This window comes from Emydura macquarii, unplaced genomic scaffold (assembly GCF_026122565.2).
Source record: "Emydura macquarii macquarii isolate MOO-44397 ecotype Brisbane River unplaced genomic scaffold, CSIRO-AGI_Emac_v2 contig_1477, whole genome shotgun sequence".
Classification (NCBI taxonomy): Eukaryota; Metazoa; Chordata; order Testudines; family Chelidae; genus Emydura; species Emydura macquarii.
The window spans coordinates 4,123,409-4,149,463 of record NW_027131614.1 but is presented as its reverse complement, the minus strand read 5'-3'; the positions used below and the strand labels follow the sequence as shown (position 1 = coordinate 4,149,463).

At 42.0% G+C, this 26,055-nt stretch overlaps 1 protein-coding gene across 1 annotated transcript; it reads right to left on the bottom strand.

Moving 5' to 3' along the window:
• Positions 1-9,551: 9,551 nt before the first annotated feature.
• LOC137156790 (myelin P2 protein-like) lies at positions 9,552-24,951 on the bottom strand. Its single transcript, XM_067553829.1, has 5 exons — positions 24,883-24,951; positions 18,818-18,917; positions 12,960-13,132; positions 10,464-10,565; positions 9,552-9,691 (listed from the first exon to the last, which is right to left on the bottom strand). The coding sequence occupies exons 2-5, from the start codon at positions 18,888-18,890 to the stop codon at positions 9,641-9,643; spliced, it is 399 nt and encodes a 132-aa protein (XP_067409930.1). The 5' UTR covers positions 18,891-18,917; positions 24,883-24,951; the 3' UTR covers positions 9,552-9,640.
• Between the last annotated feature and the right edge of the window lie 1,104 nt (positions 24,952-26,055).

The window sequence follows — 26,055 nt, the reverse complement described above, 5'->3', positions numbered from 1 at the left end:
ACAAAAAGTGCTTCTTGCACCAAAAGCAACTAGCATTATCATTTCACACACACCAACTTGCTTCCTGAGCCTGAAGCCTCCCTACCAGAACATCAGTACTGAACTTCTCCTCTAATAGAAAATCATGCTTTTCTGCCCACCCCCCACCCTGCAATTTCCTTTGGCTTGTGGTAGACCGCTTAGGGGCCCTCTCTGGGCCCCTGGAAAACAGGCAAAAATTTCAGCAAAGTGGTCAGCATATGTGCTGTAGAATAGCTAGCGTACAAGTTGCTATCCCCCAGGCTGCAGGAGTATTCCATCCACCCAGCAGGATACTTATGACAATCCCTGCCTGCATTTCCTCTCCAGAAGCTACAGGTCTTTAGAGGAGGGTTACCCTGACAGATTTCTTCCCAGCTGTAGGAACCTCAGGGGAGACTGCCACTGAACTTCAAGGTGGGGGGGAGAGCTCTATGGGCTGGATCATCCAAAACAATAGGATCCTCAGGGGGGAACTAGCTGGTATCTTGTAAACCTTGCTACAGAACAGCCCATTTTCTTCTGATCTGCTCACAGCAGCCCAATTAGCTCAGCTAAGCCTGTTGCTAGATTTCACCAGAAGATGACACAGCAGGAATTTCCCCACACGTGAATGTGTAGAGTGGGCATGAGCTGTGCAACACCTAGAGGGGATTTGAAAAATTGGTCCATCTGCAACTACAAAGATCAGTCCATTTCTTGGAAAAGGGATTGCAGAATTGGTGATCGAGTATATTTAAAGAGATTAGAGTAAAAAGAAAGAGCCCGGAACTAGCAAGGTGTGTGCCAAACCACACTTCTCACACCCTTTGCTTTTTGCAGCCTCTCATCCTCCCTTCTTCACTTGTATGTTGCCAGTAGAGTCTGCACTCACACACCCATAGAAATGAAAACTGTTTTTAAAATAGAATTAAAATCCTCTTCACACCTACTAGCTCCCTCTACCAGGGACAGAAGTGGAGCCAGTCCATTGACACCAGCTATGAAGTCCTGACCCTATAGCAGTCAATAGGAGTTTTGCCTCTGATGTTCCAGGTCTCAGAAGCAAACACCATAATTCAGCCCCAGATACTGTCTGCCTCCTCCTCCATAGGACTTTCTGGGGGCAGATCTCAGAAGCCACTAGCTCCCCTAACATGGCCACAATAGCAGCAGCATCTTCACAGTCTCTGTCTCCAGTCCCAAGATATCAACATCTGTGTTCTTTTTAGATACCCTGGGACCTCAGTCTCCATTTGCAGCAGTCATGGGGTTTGTACGATCCCATCTCTCTGCCCTGATATGCTTCCTGCCATAGACTTTGTCACCTGTTGGAAGATGTCTACGTGAAAATAAGTTAAATGTTGTTTCAGCTGCAATGTATGCCCAGCTATGTTTGTACTTTTCATGCCACATGTCCCTAGTTGTTTAATGTCTTCCTCTCCCCAGTGCTGTGTGGAGATGCACACAAACCACAAATGGAACTGCTTATGCATAAAGTTTTGTCCAATGAACCTAAACAATCAAACTTAAATAGAGGAAAATAATTGTTTAACCTCTTTCAGTTATAAGAATCTTAGGGCTAGTTGTCACTGTAGTACGTAAAATAATTTCAGGCACAAGTGTAATTTTTAAGTTAATGTTCTATTTTTTCCAAATACCCAGTTCTTTGTTACTACGTTGATTCAAAAAAGACTCTCCCTCTAACACCCATTTTGCTGTTTATAGGTGTCTGTAACCTTCTTTGTTAATTTTTTTTTGGCCCCAAACAGGGTGATGGTGTCCCTTTAAAACTACTGTTGCTCTCATTTAGGAAAGCAGGTAAGAAGTTCTTCTGTTGGGGAAAATAATTTTGAAGCTATGAAAAATGATGGTGTCTTTGGACTTGAAAATATATCAAAATGTCAGGATCCTGTTAGGACAATTCGTTCAACTTTAAGGTGTTGCTGCCACTTTTGATTGGGATTTTGTGCTAAAAGCAATGAAGTGAAATGGAGCCTCTCATGTAATCTGTTACCAGAATGGCGTCTCCAAAAACACTACCATTCCCATTGGTCTTCCCCAGAGATTCACACGTTCAGGTCAGCTTTATAAAAAAGATATCTAAAGTGATTTCTCTATTTTCTTTTTCTCTCTCTGTGAGTTGCTGATTTTCCCCTCCGGAGCATTGCCTGACAAGCTCTACAGAACGTGTGACCTCTTGGTGGGAATCTGGAAGCTTGTCTTCAGTGAAAAATTTGAGGACTATATGAAAAAACTGGGTGAGAAAAATGCTATTGTGTGAGATTTGGGGAAAGCGTAGTTAACCACATACTCTGTCCTGAGATTTCTTTCATTGTTCTTAGGGACACTTGCTTGTGTAGTTGAGTAGAACTCAATGAGGAAAAAATGAGGATATATCCGAGTTTAAACTTTGTTTTTAAAAAAGGAAATGTTGCTTCAATTATCTAGGAAAATACAGAAGACACTTCTACTTCTCTAGATGAGATTCTGACATTGTATCTTTTTAAGCAGGTGATTAGGCCTGAAAGGGAAGAAACTCCTGCTATAACTTTGTAGGTGTAGTTTGCTTGTTCAGTAGCATGTATAGAAAAGGTCTTGTTTAATATTGGATAACCACTTTCTGCCTTGACAATAGGGATAGAGGAAAGCAGACTCTGGTTCCTAGCATCTACCATTATAAAGCAGTGTGAGCTAAAAAGACTGAAGGCTAAATCTTGTTTTGATCTATGCTGATGTACAGCTGGAGGGAGGACAATGGAGTTGTCCCAGATTCTCTGTTGTAAGAGACCAAAATCTGGATGTTGGTGTCAGAGAGAGAGACACCACCAATAACTCTCTGTTCCTGGCATCTGTGTGCAGTGCTGAGTGGGAGCAAATGGATAGGTAACAGCTGAGCTACAACTTACCCTTCTTTGGGGTTCCAATCTAAAACCTGAATAGCTGTGGGGCTCACTAATTGGGTGAAAGACCCTACCTTATGATTACTGCCTTGCTGAGAGAACTGGAGCGGCAGAATGTGCCTTTAAACTGAAACAGCAAAGCTGAAAAATCTGACATTCCTACACCAGCTCACTGAGATTCCATGTGGGACAGGGTTTTGAGTCAGCTGTTGATGGGACTATGCTACCTCTTCAATTTAATTTTGTGTGTGTGTAAAACTTTTTTAAAGGGCTGTCAGTTGTATGAATAAGAGGTCTAAGTAGCCTGGTTGTCAGGTGGCTAGAAACATTCAGACCTGATGAGGCAGTAAGCCTGAACTCTTGAATATCTATCCTCTCTGTGTGAGACATTTACAGGAATGTCTTGCTTCCTGCCCGTGAACATAAGTGTCTTGTGCCTCTGCGGGTGTGGGTTTAGCCACCAGAAAACTGGGCAGCCTGGCCAAACCCACTGTTACCATCAGTGCTGACAGTGATGTGATAACCATCAAAACCAAGAGCCTTTTTAAAAGTAGTGAGGTCTCCTTCCATCTGGGGAGGAGTTTGAGGAAACCATGGCAGATAACAGGAACCCAAGGTGAGTACAGGAGCAGCACTCATCCTTCATTCCCATTACTCCAGTGAGGAGAAACAAACTAAAAGGAGAGTGTCCTGTTGAAACAAAGGGTTCAGGGAATGTGAGATTTGGTTCTGGGTTAACTCATCTTGAACCATCAGTGCCTGCTGTTGGACAATGAGAATGGGAGCAGTCAATTTAATTAGCATGTGTTCTTGTATTAATATAAACACAAATAGCTGAGTTGGACCCATTTGGGGGGTTTCTCTAATTTTAAACTTCAAATAGACTGTTCCCCTAACTCTCATATTCTGGTCAACTACTCTCTTTGCAGAGCATTGCCGCTTTGAAAGAAGGCTGACTAACTCAGGTGCAGAGACGGGATGGTAAAGAGACCACAATAAAGAGAAAACTAGCAGAAGGGAAAACAGTAGTGGTGAGTGAGAGCACTTGGCTATTGGCTAGTGGTGTTAACTATGTCTTAATGGTATTGCATCAGGACTTCTAGAAAGCCACTTAATTGCTTTTCTTCTGACTGCCAGGACTATGAATTAGTGTGAACTATTCCCCACCTGCTTCAAATCTCTATACCAGCTGGGGATGGGAAGGGAAGCTCAGACCCATGACTGGAAGAACTAGCTAGTGAATGACTGGCTGCACACATGGTAGCACTGTCCAAATTGCTCCTGTAACCCAAAAAACCTATTTAAATTGCATAGTCAAAATGCACGTATGCTCATATGGAAGTGGGGTCAGATAAACAAAGTGGAAACAACTGAGAACTAACTAACCATGACACATTTCTTGAAGGGTCAAGGCTGAGATGAAGAAGTGATGAGCTCCATTGTCTTATTGCAGTAAAGGACAAACTGTCCTCTTCTCTTCTGCTTAAATTGAAGGAAAAGGCAAAGAACTCAGATCCATACCTAGGGAATTACTGAAGTGCTATTAGTATAGTTCTGAGGAGGGAGAAAAGAAAATCATGGAGCAGGTCCTTAAGGAATCCATTTTAAGGCACTTGGAGGAGAGGAAGGTGATCAGGAACAGTCAACACGGATTCACTAAGGGAAAGTCATGCCTGACCAACCTGATTGCTTTCTATGATGAGGTGACTGGCTCTGTGGATGTAGGGAAGGCGGTGGATGTGATATACCTTGACTTTAGCAAAGCTTTTGATACTGTCTCACACAGTATTCTTATCAGCAAGTTAAAGAAGTATGGGTTGGATGAATGGACTATAAAATGGATGGAGAACTGGCTAGAGCATAGGGCTCAACGAGTAGTGATCAATGGCTCCATGTCTAGCTGGCAACCGGTCACAAGCGGAATTCCCCAGGGGTCGGTCCTGGGGCCGGTTTTGTTCAACATCTTTATTAATGATCTGGAGGATGGGGTAGATAGCACCCTCAGCAAGTTTGCGGATGACACTAAGCTAGGGGGAGTGGTAGATACCCTGGAGGGTAGGGGTAGGATACAGAGTGACCTAAACAAACTGGAGGATTGGGCCAAAAGAAATCTGATGAGGTTCAACAAGGACAAGTGCAGAGTCCTCCACTTAGGAAGGAAGAATCCCATGCACAGCTATAGACTGGGGACCGACGAGCTGGGCAGCAGCTCTGCAGAAAAGGACCTGGGGGTAACGGTGGATAAAAAGCTGGATATGAGTCAGCAGTGTGCCCTGGTTGTCAAGAAGGCTAATAGCATATTGGGCTGCATTAGGAGGAGCATTGCCAGCAGGTCACGGGAAGTGATTATTCCCCTCTATTCGGCATTGGTGAGGCCGCATTTAGAATATTGTGTCCAGTTTTGGCCCCCCACTACAAAAAGGATGTGGACAAGTTAGAGAGAGTGCAGCGGAGGGCAACCAAAATGATTAGGGGGCTGGAGCACAGGACTTATGAGAAGAGGCTGAGGGAACTGGGCTTGTTTAGTCTGCAAAAGAGAAGAATGAGGGGGATTTGATAGCGGCCTTTAACTAACTGAAAGGGGGTTCCAGGGAGGATGGGGCTAGGCTGTTCTCGGTGGTGGCAGATGACAGAACAAGGAGCAACGGTCTCAAGTTGCAGGGCGGGAGGTCTAGGTTGGACATTAGGAAAAAGTTTTTTACTAGGAGGGTGGTGAAGCACTGGAATGGGTTACCTAGGGAGGTGGTGGAATCTCCATCCTTAGAGGTTTTTAAGCTGAGGCTTGACAAAGCCCTGGTTGGGATGATATAGCTGAGGTTAGTCCTGCTTTGAGCAGGGGGTTGGACTAGATGACCTCCTGAGGTCCCTTCCAACTCTAATATTCTATGATTCTATGATTCTATGACTCTTATCACTTGCACTAGAGTCTATGAGAGAGCATGAGGAAACTCCATGTCCTGGAGGTCCTCTAATTTTGGGTGAGAACCAGTTCAGGTCAAGGAGACTACTACGCTTCTCTTGCTTCTGAGTTTTCTTGCCTCAAGAAAAGGCCTAATGGGTGCAAGAATCCTCATTCAAAACCTTAATGTAACCTGAAATGTTGTGGTTGCTAAATAAAATCTTCTGAAATTAATGTCTCTCTGACAATGTTAATGTGCAGTGTAAACCCGCAGGTGACTCTAATCTAAATGTATTGTATAGATTACAATGCTCTTGATATAATTATGCATTGGCTGTACACAAAAATGAGTATGCTAATCTGCACTTGAACTAGAAACAGATTGGTTTATTTTCTTGGAGGTCTAATAGATACAGTAATAACATTGTGTAAAAATTAAATGCTGAAAGACTTCCCTGTCTGTCAATGGTTGGGGTGAGTGAACTTCCAAGTTTCATACTAGTCCTTGTCTGTTATGGAGTCAATCACTTCATAGGGGATCTACTGGGAAGCTAGATAATGTCCCTTCTGTTGGCTAATTTAGAAAAGAGATACTTCAAAGTCTTCCTGCCTTGACTGGAAGACTAACCAGCTAGAGTCTTATGTATTCAGAGTTTGAGGACATAATCTCTCCTTCTGAAACCTCAAGCTTTATTCAGTGAGGGAGCTTTGACCCAGGAAGCCTTCAAACTTTCTCTGAAGCGGACTTCCAAAACCAGCTGTAGTTTCTTATGTTCCCAGTCCTCTGAGGTGAGATCAGTCACTACAAACAATAGGTTGTTGGTTTTTGGAAAGAGGAGGGAGACTGAATCTTTACCTTCTCTCCTGCTACTGGGCTCTAACTTCTCCCAGCTCAGAATGGTTGGGAATTTAGCTTTTTAGATAAAGGACTAGCTCTTTCTAGACTAAGCTGTCACAGCTCTGATCAGCAGAGGCACTAAACTGGAGCTTCTCCACCTTTACATGAAGGCTTTGGAGCAGGGCCTTTCTCTGTGAAGGCCCTCTTAGTCAAAGCAAGCTTGAATCATCTCTTCAGTCCTCCATTTTGGCAGAGTCCACCTTCTACACAAGGTGTAAGACCTATCTCTTATCCCCAAGGCATCGATGAAATGGAAATTTATTTAAACCAGAGTAAAAAATAAAGGGGAGGAGGAGGCGGCAGCGGCGGCTGAGTGGATTCACTAGCAGGGAGCCAAGAGGTCACAGCAGCTAGTTCTTCCCTCTCCTTTAAGCTGTGTTACCCTGCAGCAGTGTAGGCAGGAGGGAAAGGCAAGAGTACAAGCACAAAAGTGACCAGAGTTTCATGTTCCTGAGGTCCTAGCAGCTGCTGGGCTTTCGGAAATAGTTGTCCTTACACTGTAACTGCCCATCTTGATCTCCCACTCTGAAAAATGCTGCTCTAAGCAAACCTTTAGTTTCCTGGGGGCTGTAATACTCTTGTCTAGTTGGGGTTAGTGTATGGGTGCGTGGTGGTGGGGGTGGTGTGTGGTATACAGGTCAAAAGATGATCTGATGGTAACTTCTGGCCTTTAAACTCTGATTCTATTAATTGTATTGAAGTGCTAGTTGAGATCACTAGCTTATTCAATTGTTTCCCCATTAAGTGAAGACAGTATCACTCTCGAGCATGAGGCAAACATTAGAAGGTGCAATCCATCAGCAGGTCTTCTCCAATTTCCATGACTTTGGAGGGGTGGAGGGCAGACTACTGTGCCCACAGACTTCAAGAGAGTGTTAGAATAGTTGAGAAGGATCTAATGCTTAACTAAGCCAAATATCCTAGCTCTACTGAACTTAATAGTGAACTGTGTAAACAAGCTAAGTAGACTGAAAGGATATGTCTACAGTGCACTTAAAGCCTGTCAGCTGACATGGGCTCATGAAGCTGGGACCATGGGGCTGTTTAATTGTGGTGCAAATGGTCAGGTTGGAGCCCAGACTGTTTGGATCCCTCATCCTGGGGCCCCAGCCACCGGCCCAAACCTAAATGTCTACAATGCTGTTTAATAGCAGTGCCTCCTATACCTGCATCAGATGAGCTGGGCCCCCTGCGGCTGTTTAATTGCAGTGTAGACACGCCCAAAGTGAAAAAGGAAAGATCACAACCAAAATATCACTAGGTTTGGGTCTTTCAAGCAGTGGTTGTTCTCAATAATTCAAATACACTCAATGGCTTGGGTTTCTTGGGTGAGACTGGTACTCCACTTTTGGCTTCTTTTTAAAGATCTTTTTTTAAAGTGTAATGGAAAAACACCAGTTGCAGTAAAGGATTCATAAAGGTCTGAAGTAACCTATTAAAATGCTCACTAATTGGGTCACAAAACTGTGTGACTGGACAACAAAATGGCAGATGAAATTCAGTGTTGATAAATGCAAAGTAATGCACACTGAACAGCATGATCCCAACTATACATTCAAAATGGGGTCTAAATTAGCTGTTACTGCTCAAGAAGGAGACCTTAGAATCATTGTGGATAGTTCTTTGAAAACATCTGCTCACTGCACAGTGGCAGTCAAAAAAGCTAACAGAATGTTAGGAAACATTAGGAAAGGGGGAAATCAGACAGAAAATATCACAATGCCAGTACATAAATCCCTGGTACGCCCACACCTTGAATACTGTGTGTAGAGTTCTGGTCACCTCATAGCAAAAAAGATATATTGGAATTGAAAAAGGTGCAGAGAAAGGCTACAAAATTATTAGGGGTATGAAACAGCTTCCATTATGAGGAGAGATTAAAAAAACAGGGACTGTTCATCTTAGAAAAGAGATGACTAAGAAGGGTTATGATAGAAGTCTATATAATCATGAATAGTGTGGAGAAAATGAATACGGAAGTGTTATTTGCCCCTTTCCGTAACACAATTTCATTGGGTGACCACCCCCCCACTCCGGTTCTTAACAGGCAGAAGGTTTAAAATACATATAAGGAAGCACTTCACACAATGCACAAGTCAACCTGTGGAACTCACTGCCGGGGGATGTTATGAAGGTTAAAAGTATAACCACATTCAAAAAGAATTAGATAAGTTCATCTATTAGTCAAGATGGTCAGGGATGTAACCACATGCTCTGGGTGTCCCTAAACTTCTGACTGCCAGATGCTTCTTAGCGTATGAGCAACGTGCCTCAGCGGCCCGTGACCAAGATTCATTACTGAATTTGGTCTGCTGCTGGGATCATTAGCTTCCCTGGCCCAGGCTGTGTACTAGCAGGGAACCGGTCATGAACACTGATCTATGCCCCCCTGCCAGCAGCTGGGACTGGGTGACGGGATGGATTACTCAATAAATTTCCCTGTTCTGTTCATTCCCTCTGAAGCATCTGGCACCAGCCTCTGTTGGAAGACAGGCTACTGGGCTAAATGGACCATTGGTCTAACTAAGTATGGTCATCCTTACATTGTTCCCTCAGCTGGCCCTGTTGTAATGGCAGTGTCTAGGGTACTGTGAATCTTCTATAAACACTTAAATGAGTCTGCATTATCTAGTAATTAGAAAACCTTTTCAGGGCTCAAATATAATTCTTTTTGAAATGATGGCATTTCTTTAAAAAGTGGCAGCTAGCAAGTACATAATTGCTATTCAATGATGTTAGAGGGCAGATTCTTCTAGTGAGGCAAATTTAGTGTTAGGAACTATAAACCTTTTTTGAGAAAAATCCAACCAGTTGACAGCCTATAGACTCCAGTACACAAGCAATAATCATTTACTGCCTTTGTATGCTTTTTTATTAAGTACCTACAACAGTTAAGCTTATAGTATTGCAGTTCTAGTCAAGCAGGGTTCGGACAGAATTTCTTCAGGCTTTCTCATAGATCCTAGTGCAGGTGATGTCATTCATGGTGCATTCCTAGAAGATAGAAGAGGAGTTAACCAAAACAATTTAACTCTCTCACAGAAAAACTGTAAAGACAATCCCACTTTAAATACAAAGATGGAGAAGAAAAATCATCTCACCCATTTTGTCTGTGCAAAGAAAAATGTGCACTGAACTATATTGTAAGCTTATTGGTATTAGCTTAGTGTTCCCCTTTTCACATTTTTCTTCCATCTTACAAAAAAATCAAAATATATGTTAATGACTAATATTAGTATGAATTCAACCATCTTTTGAGCTTCTCCATTTCTATCTTACTTATATGTGCCCCCCCAACCATGGTATCTGAACACCTTACAATCTTCAATTAATTTATCATCACAACACCCCTCTAAGATACAGAAGTACTATTATCCCCATTTTACAAATGGGGAACTGAAGCATAGACAGTCTAAGGCCCACATCCTTAAAGGTATTTAGGTGCCTAAAACATTGAAAACAAGAGAAGTTAGGTACCTAAATACCTTTGAGGATCTGGGTCTAAGTAACAGAGGAAGTGTGTGGTGAAGTAGGAACTTGAGCACAGGTCTTCTGTGTTACAGGGTAGTGAGTTAACCACCAGGCCATCTTTCTTCTTGTCCTATAGTTCCTAATATTAACTTAATTCAAACTTTTTTTAAATGTTCTCTTTCTGCTTTGTGCAACCAATCACATTTCTAACATAAGCCAAATTTATTTAAGGAGAAAATGGAATGTATAATAAAACTATAACGGTTAAATGGTCTCTACATCTGAATTCACTCACCACGACCATTTTCCCATCCACCACTTGTCTCTTGATTGTGGTCTCTTTGCCATCCCAGTTCTGGACCTGATTTAATGACCCATTTTCTAAAGTCACAATGCTCTGAAGAAACACAAAGAAGCAAAACATGAGTATCCTGCCCAGTTTATTATTATTTAGAGCAGGGGAACATACAGCACCCCAGTCAGAAGGGGGGCTCAGTTATGCTAGGTGCTGTACAAACATATATTAAAAGACAGCTCCTGCCCAGAAGAGCTAATGGGTCCCGCTGGTTAAAAAACGTGATCCACTCAATACTCAGAAAGAAATCCACTTTCTATCTTGGAGTTTTACACTGCTGCACATCACATTAGTATCTGGGGATCTTTCATGTAAAATAGATGGGCAATGATAGGTACTAACCCCAATGCTATTCAACATTTTCATTCATGTTTTGGAAATACACATAAAATCACTGCTGATAAAATTCGTGGATGAAACAGATTGTTAGAGTGTTAATTAATGAGGGCAGAGCAATCTGGATTGGTTGGTAAACTGGGCCCACTCAAACAAAATGTATTTCATTACAGCCAATACAAAGTTATACATCCAGAAAAAGAAATGCAGGCTGTACCTACAGAATGGGGGACTGTATCCTGGGAAGTAGTAACTCTGAAAAGGATTTTAGGAGTCATAATGGACAAGCAACTCAGCATTAGCTCCCAGTGCAGTGGTGTGGCAAAAAGAGCTAATGTTATTGTGGTGATTTGGGGAATCTAAGTACAGTTTATGAATTCCGGTTAATTTTGTGAAATTGCTGCACATCACTGAGTGCCTCAATGTGTAATGGCAAGGTCACTATCCCATTACTCCCTCTCCTGCCCTTCTGAAATAAGCTACAGAACAAACAAAAGAAGTTGTTAACCTTGATGACTGTGCTCTGGCAGGGCATTGGTTATGCTATGGAGGATGCCTACGCTGGAAGAAAACTAGTTTAACCAAGTTTATCTGCAGGGAGGGGGAAGTGGAGAGTGGAAAATCCGCAAACAAGAGAACAAATGGACAGAGGTGTTGGGGCAGGGGTTTAAAAATCAAAGGAGCAGGCTTTTGGCAGGAAAGAGGATTTTTGTGACTGCAGGACCAGCCAAGGTCAAAGGAAGCTGGTGAGAGGAGAGAAGTCCAGGAGAGGGGACTTGGAATCCTGAAAGGACACTGTCCCAAATCCTGAAGAACACTCCAGAGTAATGAGGAAATTGAGGCAGGAATGACAGATGGTTATTTTATTGTTTTGTCTAGATCTGAGTAATTTTTGTGCTGACTAAAGTAAAGAAGGATTGGTTCTGGAACTTTTTGCAAAGTCTTTGTGTTGTGTGCTTCACCTGTCATGTGTCCCTGGAGACTGTAAACCAGAATGCTCACAAGGTAGCAGCCCTTGGAAAGGGTGTGCTTAAGATAATGGGAAGATGGAGGAAGCCAGTACTAATTTCAGGACCTAGGAAGCAGGGATCTCAGCTCTCAAGAGAGGTGTTAGACAGAGGATCTGCACCCTGAGAGTATACCTAAAAACCCAGAGCCAGAGGCAGAAGAAAGCTAGATGAAGTTTAAAGCACATGACATCATCATGTTGAGACCCAAACATAGCAGCCTGCTGAGTGCCAAAAGTGGGGGCAACTAGGACTGTGACTAGGACTGTGTTTATCCTCGGGTGAATAAACAGAGAATTAGTGGGTAGGAAGGTGATTTTACCTCTGTATATGCCATTGGTCAGACCAAGATTGGAATACTGTGCACAGTTCCAGGGGTTCACATTTTAAAAATGTGATGAAAAATTGAAGAGAGTGCAGAAATGAGCCACAAACATTATTCAAAGGATGGAGAAACTGCCTTTCAGTGAGGCACTTAAAGAGCTCAATCTGTTTAGTTTATCAAATAAAATAAAATAAAATAAAATAAAAATATTAGCAGTGACTTGATTACAATGTATAAGCACTAGGGAGAAAGCACTGGGTACTAAATGGCCCTTTAATCTAGCAGAGGAAGACGTAACGAGCCAATGAATGGAAGCTGAAACCAGACAAATTCAAATGAAAAATTAGACACTCATTTTTAACAGTGAGGGTGATGAGCCATTGAAACAAATTGTCAAGGGGAGTGGTGGATTTTCCATCTATTGATGTCTTCAAAACAAGGCTGGATGCCTTTCTGCTAGATATGCTTTAACTAACAAGTTATTGAGCTGGGTGCAGAGTTACAGAGGAAACTGGATTAGACTACATGATCTAATGATCCCTTCTGACCTTAAACTCTACACATCTACGGAAAAATTCCTCATGGCATCTGGCTCTTCTTTTTTTGGGAAAAGCTCTACTTAAGAACATCATGCTTTCCGGGTGTGTTTGGGTTTCAAGAATTTTCACTTTGATAATTAGCAGATGTATTATTACTCTATGGAAAAGGATTGTCCATGACCTGTTGCAGCAGATTGGGAGCACTGTGGAAGAAAGCTTTAATCCTCACCTTGGTTTTCCGGTCATCTGGTGTGGTTTCATCAAATGTCTCACCAAGCTTGAAGGAGATTTCGTTATTTTTGAAGGCACTCTTGGTTTTGATGGTTACCACATCACCATCAGCACTGATGGTCATGCTAGGTTTGGCCAACCTGCCCAGTTTCCTGGTGGGTAAACCCACCCCTGTAAGCAAGAGAATTCAGATCTCTTAATCACTACAAGAAAAAACCAAAACCAAAACATTCTGGATTTCAATGTCTCAGAAAGGAGAACAGTGGCATTGATGGGAAATGGCAAACATCTTCCCCCATACTATACATATGCTTACATAGATCTTATATTTCCAGTAGTTAGCAATTTCCTAGTGAGGACTGGGACCAGTGTATTGCTCACTGAAGTCAAAGCAGCATCACAGCCATTAAGCAAGAAAAATTGCCCTGATCACAATGAAGAACTTTAATCCATATGTGATGGCTCCGGGGTGAGTGGCATCTGTGATCTCTCCCCATCTCTCCAGTGAGCACTTTTTCCAGTGCTAGGCCTTTACCTGTACCTCCCCGTACTCTTTCTAGAATGTAACTCTGAAATATACCCACCCACCACTTTAGACTGAATCTGTTGGCTACAACACCTCCTATTCGTATCTTCCTGCTACAGTTACAGGACAAGTGGCATCTTATTCCCCCTTACAGTCCTTCTTGAATGCACCCCCAGGGGACAGGTTCTATCTCTGCTACCTATCTCTGGGTGGAACCCCATGGTTCTACTACACTTACACTGGATCCTAAGGTAGCAGCCTCACTGGTCCCCAACTGTGTTAACACAACAGCCCCAATTGCAATTGGTACACTCCTTTTTGGATGCCTGACTAAAGAGATTCAAATCAGCTACTTCTAAACAGATGTATTGTCCATTCACCCAATGGTACACAGCAAGCAGATGTAAAGGTTAAACCCACAAAAGGCCCACACGTCTGCAGCCCATCACCTCTCTCAAAGCTTAGGTGAGCTCAGCTATCTGAGGCACTTCCTGAAGAGCCCCTGCCTCTGGAAGTCACAAGTCCTGCTGCATGTTCTGCCTAGCCAGATCTGGGGATTTCATTACGTGATCACTGGTGTGACATCATCTACTAAGGTCACTCTGGCTGGCAGAACAGTCCTCAGTAGAATATGTTTGATGTTTGATGATGATGATCCTTCAATCTTAGTCTCTGGCCTTGGAAAAACAGGCCTGTCACCCTTCTGGCAACTGGCACATAAGAGTTTTCCAAACATTAGATCACCCATTGTTTCTCTTAAGGATCCCTAATATTCTCCCTGGAGAGCCGTTATCTCTGTCATTGTTTTGTTTCCTGGTTGCCCCCAACATCAGCTTTCTTTGATTTGATTCCCCTGGCTTAGTGGGGACATAAAGGCAGCTAAAAAAATTATATATATATATATAACAATTGGAAGAAAGGGAAAATGGAAGAAAAAAATGGAAGAAAGTTATAGTAATGAATATAAATCAGAAGTTAGGAATTGTGGAAAATTGATAAGGGCAGCAAATGGACACAAATGGAGAAATCTATGGCCAGAAGTATTAAATACAATAAGAAGGAATTTTTTAAGTATGTTAGGAACAAAAAGAATCCAAACAACGGTATTGGTCTATTACTACATGGAAAAATGGTAGCTTCATCAACAATAATGCAGAAAAGGCAGAAATGTTCAATAAATATTTCTGTTTTGCATTTGGGAAAAATAGATGATGTAGTTATATGATGATAATAACACTCTTTCCATTCCACTAGTATCTCAGGAGGATGTTAAACAGCAGCTACTAAAGGTAGAAATTTTTACATCCGCAGGTCCAGATAACTTGCACCCAAGAGTTTTAAAAGAGCTGGCTGAGGAATTTTCTGGACTTTTAATGATGGTTTTCAAGATGTCTTGGAACACTGGGAAAGTTCCAGAAGACTGGAAGAAAGCTAATGTCATGTCAGTATTTAAAAAGGGTAAACAGGACAATCTGGGTAATTACTGGCCTGTCAGTCTGACATCAGTACTGGGTAAGATAATGGAGTGACTGATAAAGAACGCAATTAATGAAGAATTAAAGGACAGAAATATAATTAATGCCAATAAACATGGGTTTATGGAAAATAGATCCTGTCATAGCTTGATATCTTTTTTTATGAGATTACAAGTTTAATTGATAAAAGTAATAGTGTTGATGTAATATGCTTAAACTTATTTGACTTGGTTGCACACAACATGTTGATTAAAAAACCAGAATGATATAAAATTAAAATGGCACACATTAAATGGATTAAAAGCTGGCTAACTAATAGGTCTCAAAATATAAATGTAAATGGGAAATCACCATTGAGCACATATGTTTCTATGTTGGGGGAGTGATAATCAGTGAAGAGGATAGGTCACTGATACAGAGCGATCTGGATCTCTTGGTAAACTGGACTCAAGCAAATAATATGTCTTTTAATAGGGCTAAATGTAAAGTTATACATCAAGGATGAAGAATGTAGGCTATATTTACATCATAGTTTCTCAACCTGTGGTACGTGTACCCCTGGGGGTACGTGAGACACAGGCAGGGGGTACATGGTGAAAAACCCAGTGAAGGGAGGCAGGCAGCAGCCACCAGCTTCTGGGGGAGGCGGGCAGCAGCTGCTGGCTTCCTGCCCAGTCCCACCTCCTAGCTGGGAGGTAGATGGCAGTCGCCCCAGTCCTGGGAAGCCGGGTGGCAGCCGCCCACGTCCCACCCAGTCCCAGCTCCCAGGTGGGAGCCCGGCAGCAGCCTCCTGCACCCTGCGAGCTGGGCTTGCAGCTGGGTGGCTGCCACCTGTGCCCCGGCTCTGAGCCAAGAGAGAGCTTCCCACGCCCTGGCTTGAAGATGGGCAGCCTGCCCACATCCCTGGGTCCCAGCCTGCACGGAAGCTTCCTCCATCTCAGCTCAGATCAGGTGGCAGTTGCCTACCTCCCAGGCTGGCAGCCAGGTGGCAGCCACCTACGACTTGCCTAGGTGGCAGCTCCCCTCCCCGGCTCAAAGCCCGGTGCCCAGAAAGCCAGGTGGAGAGCCCAGCAGCTCGCCCAGTCCTGGAGCAGGGCTCTACCCACAGGCTTACTTGTCAATTTCACTGCTCTAGGAGCGCAGTGAAATTGACAACTATGACAGCCCCAAATTTTACCAGTATACAAATCTTAAGAGGGGCCCACACACTGTGATTTGCTCCAGGCCCGCACCCCTCTAGGGATGGCCATAGGGAGGAGCGCTGCTATCCACTCTGGTGGGCCACTAGTGCCTGCTCATACCTCACAAGTTCCTGCCTGTGTGAGGAGAACACCAGGTGACCCTGCCATCAGGCCATAGTGATTGGCTGGCATTGACCTTTGCTCCTATACGGAGGAAAGAAAGGAGGGGAGAAACAGCAGGGGGTCTTGTGCTCTGCCACAGCCACACAGCATTGCAGAACTCAGAACTCTCCTGCTTTACGAGAATACAGTCGTCCAGTGGTAAAGGGGGAAAAGATTGTATTTCTCAGAGTGGAAAATTGAGTGTTGGGGTCCTTACTAAAATTTTCAGAAGTAGGGGGTACTTGCTATTTAAAAGGTTGAGAAACACTGATTTACATGATGGGGGACTTAAGCCTGGGAAGCAGTGACTCTGAAAAAGATTTTGGGGTTGTAGTGGATAATCAGCTGATTATGAGCTCTGAGTGTGATGCTGTGGCCAAAAGGTCTAATGCAATCTTTGGACGCATAAACAAGGGAATCTTGAGGAGGAACAGAGAAGTTATTTTACCTCTGTATTTGGCACTGGTGCAACTGCTGCTGGAATATTGTTCTAGTTCTGGTGTCCACAGTTCAAGAAGAATGTTGATGAATTGGAGAGGGTTCAGAGAAGAGCCATGAGAATGATTAAAGGATTAGAAAGCCTGCCTTCTAGTGACAGACTCAACAAGCTCCATCTATTTTATTTTAACAAAAAGAAGGTTAAGGGATGGCTTGATCACAGTACCCACATGAAATATTTGACAATGGGGTCTTTGATTTAGCAGAGAAAGGTCCAATCCATTGGTCCCAATCCAGTGGCTGGAAGTTGAAGCTAGACAAATTCAGACTGGAAATAAGGTGTGAATTTTTAACTGTGAGAGTAGTTAGCCATTGGAATAATTTACCAAGAGTTTTGGTGGATTCTCCATCACTGGCAATTTTAAAATCAAGACAGGATGTTTTTGTAAAAGACCTGCTTTAGGAATTATTTTGGGGGAAGTTCTATGGCCTGTGCTATACAGGAGATCAGACTATATAATCGAAATGATCCCTTCTGGCTTTAAAATCTATGATTCTGTGAATCTATGATTTAACTCTGCATAGTCAGTCAGAATAATATTCAGCAGGTAACTGAGGCACATTTATTCATAAAAAATAATGCAGACATCTTTCTCTTTCCCCACACCATACTTTTAATACCTGCCTTATAAAGTATACTGTAAGGAGCCCAGAAAAGGCTTTAAATAGATATGGGTTCCTTGTACTTCAGAATGCACTTCATGAAGTAAGATTAAAGGCACGTCTTACACAATCTTCTTTGTGCTACCTGACCTGGTAAGGGCTCTGTCATTCATTGCCTGCAGTTTTACCTATGTTGGATAAAGAACTACCAGTAACTGACCGATGAATAGGAAGCTGAATACAAATGGGCCTTTGTCTTTTGGGGCAATAATTATTAGTTAAGCCCTTTGTTCCCACAAAGGACAGAGACCAGCTGATCCCTTCAGAGTTTATGCCTCAAAAAGCCTACATTTAAGAAAGCTAGCAGCATCAAAACAAGCTGAAATATTTTATTAGGGAAGATCTGGTGAGCTTTTGAGACATCCCTAGAAAAAAATATAAAAAGGGGTGGGTGGAGTTTATAGGTTTGTTCAGTTCTAGATTATATTTTATCTAAACCACCACATTTTGGGGGAGGGCTTGAATTATAATGGCAAGCCCTTTTATAAAGTTTTATGTAGAGCAAAGGGCCATGTCTCAGAATGGTGTCAGCAGCCTGGGAAGACAGTAGAAACAAGCCAGCAATTGTCAACTGGTAGTAGGGCGTCAATGATGTCACTGTCACATTACTATCATATTTGAGGCATGAGAAGTGTTTAGTAGTACTGTTACGGAGAACCCAATATTAGGCCAATGCAAAAATGATGCTAATTTTAATTGATTGCTCTATTCAGCAACTGAAGAACATGTACCATCACTTGTATTTGCGGTTGCTTCTTCTGACTCTTGGCTTAGCTGAAGGAGGTCTTGGTATTTTAACAGGGCTTGGGGTTTTGAATAGTACTATCACCTCCACATTTTACAGGTATAGCATTTGATTCCATTGCTCCTGAACTCTATTTTCCAGTACAAAAGCAAAAATTTAGTCATTAAAACAAAATCACTGCAAAAAACCACTCTTTTTTACATTATCTCAGGGAAGGAATCAGAGAGAGGGAATCATCTTTAACACAACAAGCTCTGGCTTGAATATTTACAAATGATTTACTAATTAAGTTACTTTACAAACATCATAGGCTTTTTTCAAGTGTAGCAGATTGTCTGGGCAATTCCCAGCCAATGGAAGATCAATACCTGCAGTGTCATTTCAAGTCCACTATAGAGGTGAATGTCTTAAGCAAAAAGCAGTTCCACCACTTCCCATAGCCCATTCTACCATCTCATAGTGCTCTCCTGTTTGTGCTTGTAAATGACAAGAAAGCAAGGGATTCCCCCCACCGCATTATTTCTACTTTAAAACAGAGTATATTAAAGAGAGAAAGGACACTTCAAATGAAAACAAAAAGAATTAAAACTCTGTAATATTTCTCACCTAATTCTTTCATGTATGCATCAAAGTTTTCACATGAAGTTGATTTCCAGGTTCCCAGGAGATGATCAACCATTTTGTCCAATTTAGTGGAGCGCTACCTCTGAGGGGGGAAAAAAACCCAACTGCTTTAATGGCCTGATCCAAAGCCCAATTAAGTCAATGGGAGTTTTTCCAATGGCTTCAGTGGGCTTTGGATTAGCCTCTAAACATGTGGTGTGTGTTGCACAGGGAGTAATATCTTGTTTTTAATATGCCCTGAATACGTGCTATCCAGGGAGGAACAGTGTCTTCAAAAAACCCCATTACTAGCCCTTCACATTTATCCCAGCATTTCCATGAGAAGACAATCATCACCATACAGTGAAACACAGCAGACAAAACAAAAGATTCTGCAGCAGGAATGGATCTGCTTCCTGAAACACAGGTTTGTCTTGTCTTATTGGTTAATTGTGTATTGCTTTTGGGGGGTTAGATATATTGGACTGGATTCTCAACAAAGGTTTGTGTTTCGCCTCCTCTGGACCAAGGGCTGACTGTAACTTAGAGCAGACTCAGGACTGTTCTAACTTACACTGACTGGAACAGTGACCTGGGTGGCCCAGGGAAATGGGGGGTTAGGAGAGACCTTGGGGAAAGGCCCTTGGAGATGGGGAAAATGTAAGAGGGACTTAGCAAAGACACATCTGAGGCAAGCTTGGTATGCCAAGTACTTGTGCGTTTAGATGCGGTATACTAGGTCTTAAAGTCTGAGGCAGAAGAGAGGGGCAGAGGTAGAAATGAGAGGTGGGAGTGATGAGAAGTTGTGTTTTTGAGATACTGAGTTCATGCTGATGACATTCAGGAAAAAACGTCTGAAAGACAGTGGCAGATGAGAGAGCGAACAAAGGCTGAAAGCTTGGGGAGAGGAAGGGAAGAGGTAGAGATGGTAGCTGAGGCCCAACATCAGTGGGAGTTAGGCACCTACATTCCTTTGTGAATTTGGCCCTGAAGGCCCAAAAACAGATGAGCTAATTCAGGGATATGGTGTAGATGAGGAAGAGGAGGGAGGTCACAGTGCTGTGGGTCACGGGCAGAGAGTGAGAGGGGAAGGATATGGAGCCACCATGAGGGACACTGAACGAGCAGCCTGAGGGAACATCTACACAGCAATTAAACACTCGCAGCTGGTCTGGGTTGGCTGACTCAGGCTCGCAGGGCTTAGGCTGCAGGGCTGTAAATTGCTGTGCAGTCATTCGGACTCGGGCTGGAGCCCAAGCTCTGGCACTCCCACGTTGGGGGAGGGTTCCGGGGCTCAGGATCCAGTCCGAGCCCAAACATCTGCACAGCAATATTTATCTAGCTAAGATTTATCCATTCAGTTCCCATCGACTTCTCTGTGTAGCTCTGGGCAACTTTGCATGGTTCTTGGAGATGTTGCTGCTAAGGACTGAAATATTTACAGCAGGACCTACCTTTTGCTGATGAATGTAGATTTAGGGTTCTGATCCTGCTTCCCTTTCCCTGCAGGCATTGAGTGGCCAGGACCTGGGGAACCTGCCTACAACTCCACTGACCAACAGGTGAGAGCGTGCTGGCTCATGTCCACCTGCAGCTGGCAGTTGGCACTGACAACTGTCAAAGAGTCTTTAGTCACGGCAACGGTACAATGGGATTGGCAGGCAGTTGATGTTCTCCAACCAATCACTGCACTCTACGTCACAATGCTTCTTAACTTCACCCTTTTGCCCAGCTGCTGAGAAGGCGAGTGAGGCAGGCTTGTGAATGAGATTCAAGAAAATAGACTGAAAGGAAAGTAAATCTGCCAGATATAGTTACCTACCGGACCCTTTGTATTGTTTTCTTTAGCCTACAGTTCTTTAGCCTCCATGATTCTTTACCATCATCACATGACAGGTACGACCTTTCAGTCTGTTTTGTCTCTCCCTAAGTCATCTGACACAATCTGTAACATCTGAGTAACTGAAATTTTACCCCTCAACCTCCAGTGCATCACACATCTAACCAACCCCAGTGTGGACAGCCACAGTGCTAGCAGTCACCACTGGGCCACACTGGCTGCATGATAAAGTTTGACAAAGATGACCATGTTTTTAAGGGTCGGGGTGGGATGCTAAAGACATCCAGAGGGTTGTTTTTTTATCTTTATCAGGCAGTTTATCCACCCTTGCTCTCTGCTGCCACTGAAACTCTATCATTCCCTCTATGTTATGTTTAATCTACAGGCTTGTTTATAATCACTGAGGCTGTTGTTACAGTGCTATTTTCTTGGGAATTACCTTGAAGTTTTACTTTAACAGACAGAACACATCAGTCCCACTCTAGCGTAACAACTTGAGTTCACTGGAGTTACAGCAAGGATAAATTTGGCCCATCATCTCTGTGGCCTTTGATAATTTGCTGGTCCTATGTTCATTTTGTAACTGGGGAGATGTAGGGTGGTGGTCCTGTTTAACAATCAGTCTGCAATGCCAGTGCACCAACATACTTTTCATGCCTGTGTGTTTGGCTTTTGTAAGATCTCTAGTGTGTGCTAAGAATTATTATAACAAATTTAACACTTCATACTGCAGGATTGTCACCCCATGACTCTTTGTGAGGAGATATGGGAATCTAGGGTGTGTGGAAGCTTAACCCATATGCCCTATATCCCACTAAAGATATTATTAGTCAGTTTTGCAGGCTAAAAATGTATAATTTATTGTGGCGCAGTCTACTATGCCTTTACATTTCTCTAATCTTCTTTTCACTAAATCCTTTTCCTAAACAATTACTTAAGAAAGAAAGTGGTACTGGGTACAGCAGGATTAAAATAACGATTGTATGATCCAGCTGGGACTGAAGAAAATGAAGATATCTCACAGATATAAAAGTCACTAAAGCTCAGATTTACTTCTGCTGACCAGGATTAGCGGATAAAAAATGCTCCAAATCTGAAAATCTGCAAACATTTTATCTGGGACTTCCCTCCCCCACCAACGAGATACACATAACAGAAGATTTGGTTTTAGGGAGTGTGAGAGATCCAGTGAAGTTATTCAAGAATGCTCTGAAACTGAAGAGCTTTTAAAATAAATCTGATCAAAAGGGTGTCTGAGGGTGAGAGTCACTATGTGTATGTTTAACATATGTGTGTTTTAGTCATCTAGTATTTATTAAAGATTAAAAATGAGGGTTTGAGATATTGGGAAAATCCATTCTGGAGGTAAGTACCAGTAGGGAAAAAAGGCTTGTAAGCTTAAGAGCTTACTTCATGGTCAATGGAGAATTTGAAAGTGAGAAACAATTAGGATGGTGACTAACAGTAAATACAATGTTTTTAAAACCCAGTTTAAATCTGTCAAAAAGGAGGCTGGGGTGCCTGGTGCTAAGCATTATTAGGGCACCTGTAATGATGAAAAAATCAGGCGTTACAAATGTATAGAAAGAAATACAGAAAGTCACAGGATCACATTATTTTGCGCAAAATATCCTTTATTTTGAAAAAAAAAATTAAATCCCAGGTGACTCCCATTCTGGACAAGACATATATAGAGCCATGGTGTACATTCATGCAGAGATCTTGCTCAGTTGCATGTGTAGTGAAGTGCATAGGTATATGTATATGTGATTTCATATTTCCCATGGCTTTGGGGAAGAATTTGATGCATATGAATAGATGCTTACTCTGTGCACACAAAGAGGCACATATAAAATCTGGTTATACAAACACTGACAGTCAGACCCATAATTGTTCGGGCTATCATGTGAAAATACAACATGGCCCAGTATCATCAATGTATGAAGTTTATCAATATGTTTATGCATAAATACAATTATACCTGTAGGCCTGATCCTGCAGGGTACTGAGTCCCTCCTGGTAAATACTGAGTTTTCTTAAGTAACATTGATATTAATGGTAGTTGGGAACACTCAGCACTTTGCAGGATTGAGCTCTGTGTGTGGGGGTGGAGGGTAATTAAAATGTCCACTCTGGTTTGGGTTTCCAAGGTGCTTGTACAGTAGCCTTGTTCCATAAATGTATTGACCTTTATAATGAAATCATAAACTGCCCTGAAAATTGTCCTTTTAAATATAATTTCCAGTCCAAGTCACCCCAATGTGAAGAATCTAACCAATGTTGTTGTTAATATTATAATCCTACATGCATTTTGTGCTTTTTTGTTCCAAACAATCCTAAAGCACTCTGAAAACAAGAATCACTTTTCCCACATTAGAATGCAGCCACCTCTGAGGTGGAATGCAGCAGCTGTTTAATGGGCCACAGAAAGAACACAATACAATAGTTCAGAATAGGAAGTGAGGAAAAAGTGTATATCCAATTGAAATGTAGGTAGACTTCAAGTTTACTTTGAAAAAATCATCTGTTTTTCTATGGGGATCCTAGAAACTAATGAGTGACATATCTGGGATTAATGTCACAGTAAAATATCATTGATTATTTTAGTTTACTTCTGTGTCATGTCTGTGAGTTGTATGAGACTGTGTCTGTAGCAGGCAACACAACTACCATCACCACTCAGAACAAAACTAACAGAAGAAGCAAGAAGAACTGAAAGGAATGCTGTAATAAGTTACTTAAAAACTAACTGGTTGCATGCTAACTAGTGGCTCTAAATTACTTTAGCAACCCAAATTCTACCACCAAGACTTTATCTGAATGTATTTCCAATATGCCTGCACAAAAGTAACTGTAAAATTTGTGTATTTATCACAGTGCATGTGAACATTCACATTTTTACATGCAAAACTGATAATTGCCACCATGACATTTTTGCACAAAAGTGCAGATTCTCTCTCTCTCTCTCTCTCTCTCTCACACACACACACACACACACACACACACACAAAGGATGGATACAATTGCAAATTTCATGGATGCATTTTAGAGGCTTGCTAACATTTTAACCCAAGGTGTGTACGAAAGCCCCTCTAGGAGTTGTTGGCAAAATTAAACTATTGCTAGATGTCTCTCTATGTTTTGGCAACTGCATCTAGTTAACATGTTCTGCTAGCCTCTTCAGTGAATCACTGAAAGGAATATCTTGCCAGGTATTATTCATAATAGCAGATGTTTATCTACATGCTAACAACAAAAGTAAGTCAAATTTGTTGGCTTTATAACTTCTTTGGCCAGTTTACAAATACAACAGTACATGCAATTTTGTTATGCTATATGAAGTGAAATTTAATCCTGTTTATTTTTCTTATAGCAAATTATTCTACAGTGTAAAACCTGTTCATGACATCACTACAAATATAAGAGGGTTGGTCCTTCCCTTAGGTATCCTTTAAAAGTTTCTTCCATTTTGACAGTTTTTATTGGTTCTATCAGTTCCAATGGTATTCCCCACTATATGCTTAAGGAATATCTCTACCGCTGTTAGAAAATACAGTGTTGCTGACTCAAGATTTTATTGCAAATCTCACGACATTTGGTGTTTTTCTGAAAGCCCCAACTCATGTGAACCTTCCAGCCCTACATGTCTATGACTCCATGAGAATCTCATTGTAAAACGAAGTTTCTAGCCCTTATGGTTATACAGAAAAGCTGGAAAATGGGCACCCTAAAGACTCACAAAACAGGAAGGAAATAAAAGAACCCCAAATCTATTACTTTTGAAAATCTCTTCATTTTTAAGTCAGTCTCATGGGGTCTGACTCATGATTTTTGCATGCTTGGAGTTGGCAAAACTGAGCCTGCTAAAACAGAAGACATTTTTGAGCATACCCACTATATAAAGAAGGGCTATTGTTTAACTGTGATGACCGTTATCTTAGTTATCTCTGGTGACTGAAGCTGATCATCCAGCGCTCAGGTACGAGGCTCTGCTGTTTGAAAAGGCAAATGTATCGGTATTTCTGGCCTACTGAACATTACCTTAGGTTACGCTAATTTCTCAGTTGCCTTAAAAGTCTCTATTAATTAGCTCCCTCTGCCCCTGACTCAGTCTAAATCTAATATCGTTATGCCTTTTGTAGTGCAAACCTTGAGATTAACAATCCAGTCTACTCATGAACATGAATGATGTAGTTGGACACAGATACTAGAAAATTGCATGACTTACCTTTAAGTGGACTATCGCCCTGATTTCTCTACCTAAGGTTCTGATGGCTATTGCAGACTGTGGGCTAATCTCCTTCCTGGTAGATCTGCTAAACAGACCTTGCTGTTCAGAACCATCCCACAGCTTTCTCTTGGCACTTACAGAAGTGGCTCCCCCTGTTGCTGCCCTCCACCCTCTGCACAGATTGGGCACATACAGAAATATTTGGGAGAGGGTGGGTGGGCGCTGCTTAAACATATTGTATTGCAGGTTAAGCTTGACGGGCTGGACCTGAACAAGAAACCAAAATTTGGAGTTCTATTCCCAAAGTTCATTTTTCTCTACTTTGTTCATTACGGGAAGGGAATTCATAGATGTTCAAAGGATATGAAAAGACCATGGCAGGACTTTCAGAAATAGAAAGAACTGCCATCAGTTGTTCACCTGCTTAAATAGCTCTGCCTAACATGGCATGCTGGGGATGCACTAGGTATGTGGGATAAAACATAGTACTTCCATTCCTAAGTATTCAAAAATTCATCTCACGCCCCACAAAATCATGAGATTGGCTTAAAAATCATGAGATTTAATATATATATATTTGATTCTTGTATAGTTTATCCATAATGATCCATGCCCTATCTCTGTCACCTTACTGTGCCTCTATGTGTAGTTTTATATTTTTTATATTGATTTGAACTGTAATATGACTGTTTTTTGTCAAAACAGTTAACCTCTTTCCTGCTGAAACCAAGTGCATTTTGATTACTTTCTATTTATCTTCTGGTCTCTGAACCTTTAGGTTCAACTGTTTTGTATTTTCAAGTTGTTCTCTGCAATCATAAGGACTAGGCACTTACTTTTCTTTTCAAATAGAAGGTTGTAATCCCAACAGTCCAGGAGCTGCTGCTTCAAGAAAAACACCAAACATCATGAGATGCATGATAAAATTGTGAGAGTTCGCAACACTAGAATCATACCTCAGATGCTGCCCTTCCACACTGTACCTGAAATATGCCTTTTGTAGTGCTGCATTTGTCAATGTGCATCTCCCTGACAGCAACATTGCTTTACGTTCTGATGTTGGCTCTTAAAATAACTCTGCCAAACACTGCCCCACAAGCAGGGCTGCCCTTGGTTTCAGAAAGAACAAAACTAATGTGCACCTTTTTTGATGAACAACAGTCATTTTAC

Bases quoted from the DNA above. Each gene is read 5' to 3' on its own strand.
- LOC137156790 (XM_067553829.1), bottom strand. From the start codon at position 18,890: ATGGTTGATCATCTCCTGGGAACCTGGAAATCAACTTCATGTGAAAAC. The intron at 10,566-12,959 runs GTGAGGATTAAA...GTGTTTCTTCAG, and splicing joins CAGATGACCGGAAAACCAAG to AGCATTGTGACTTTAGAAAA. The intron at 9,692-10,463 runs GTGAGTGAATTC...TCTATCTTCTAG, and splicing joins TGGATGGGAAAATGGTCGTG to GAATGCACCATGAATGACAT.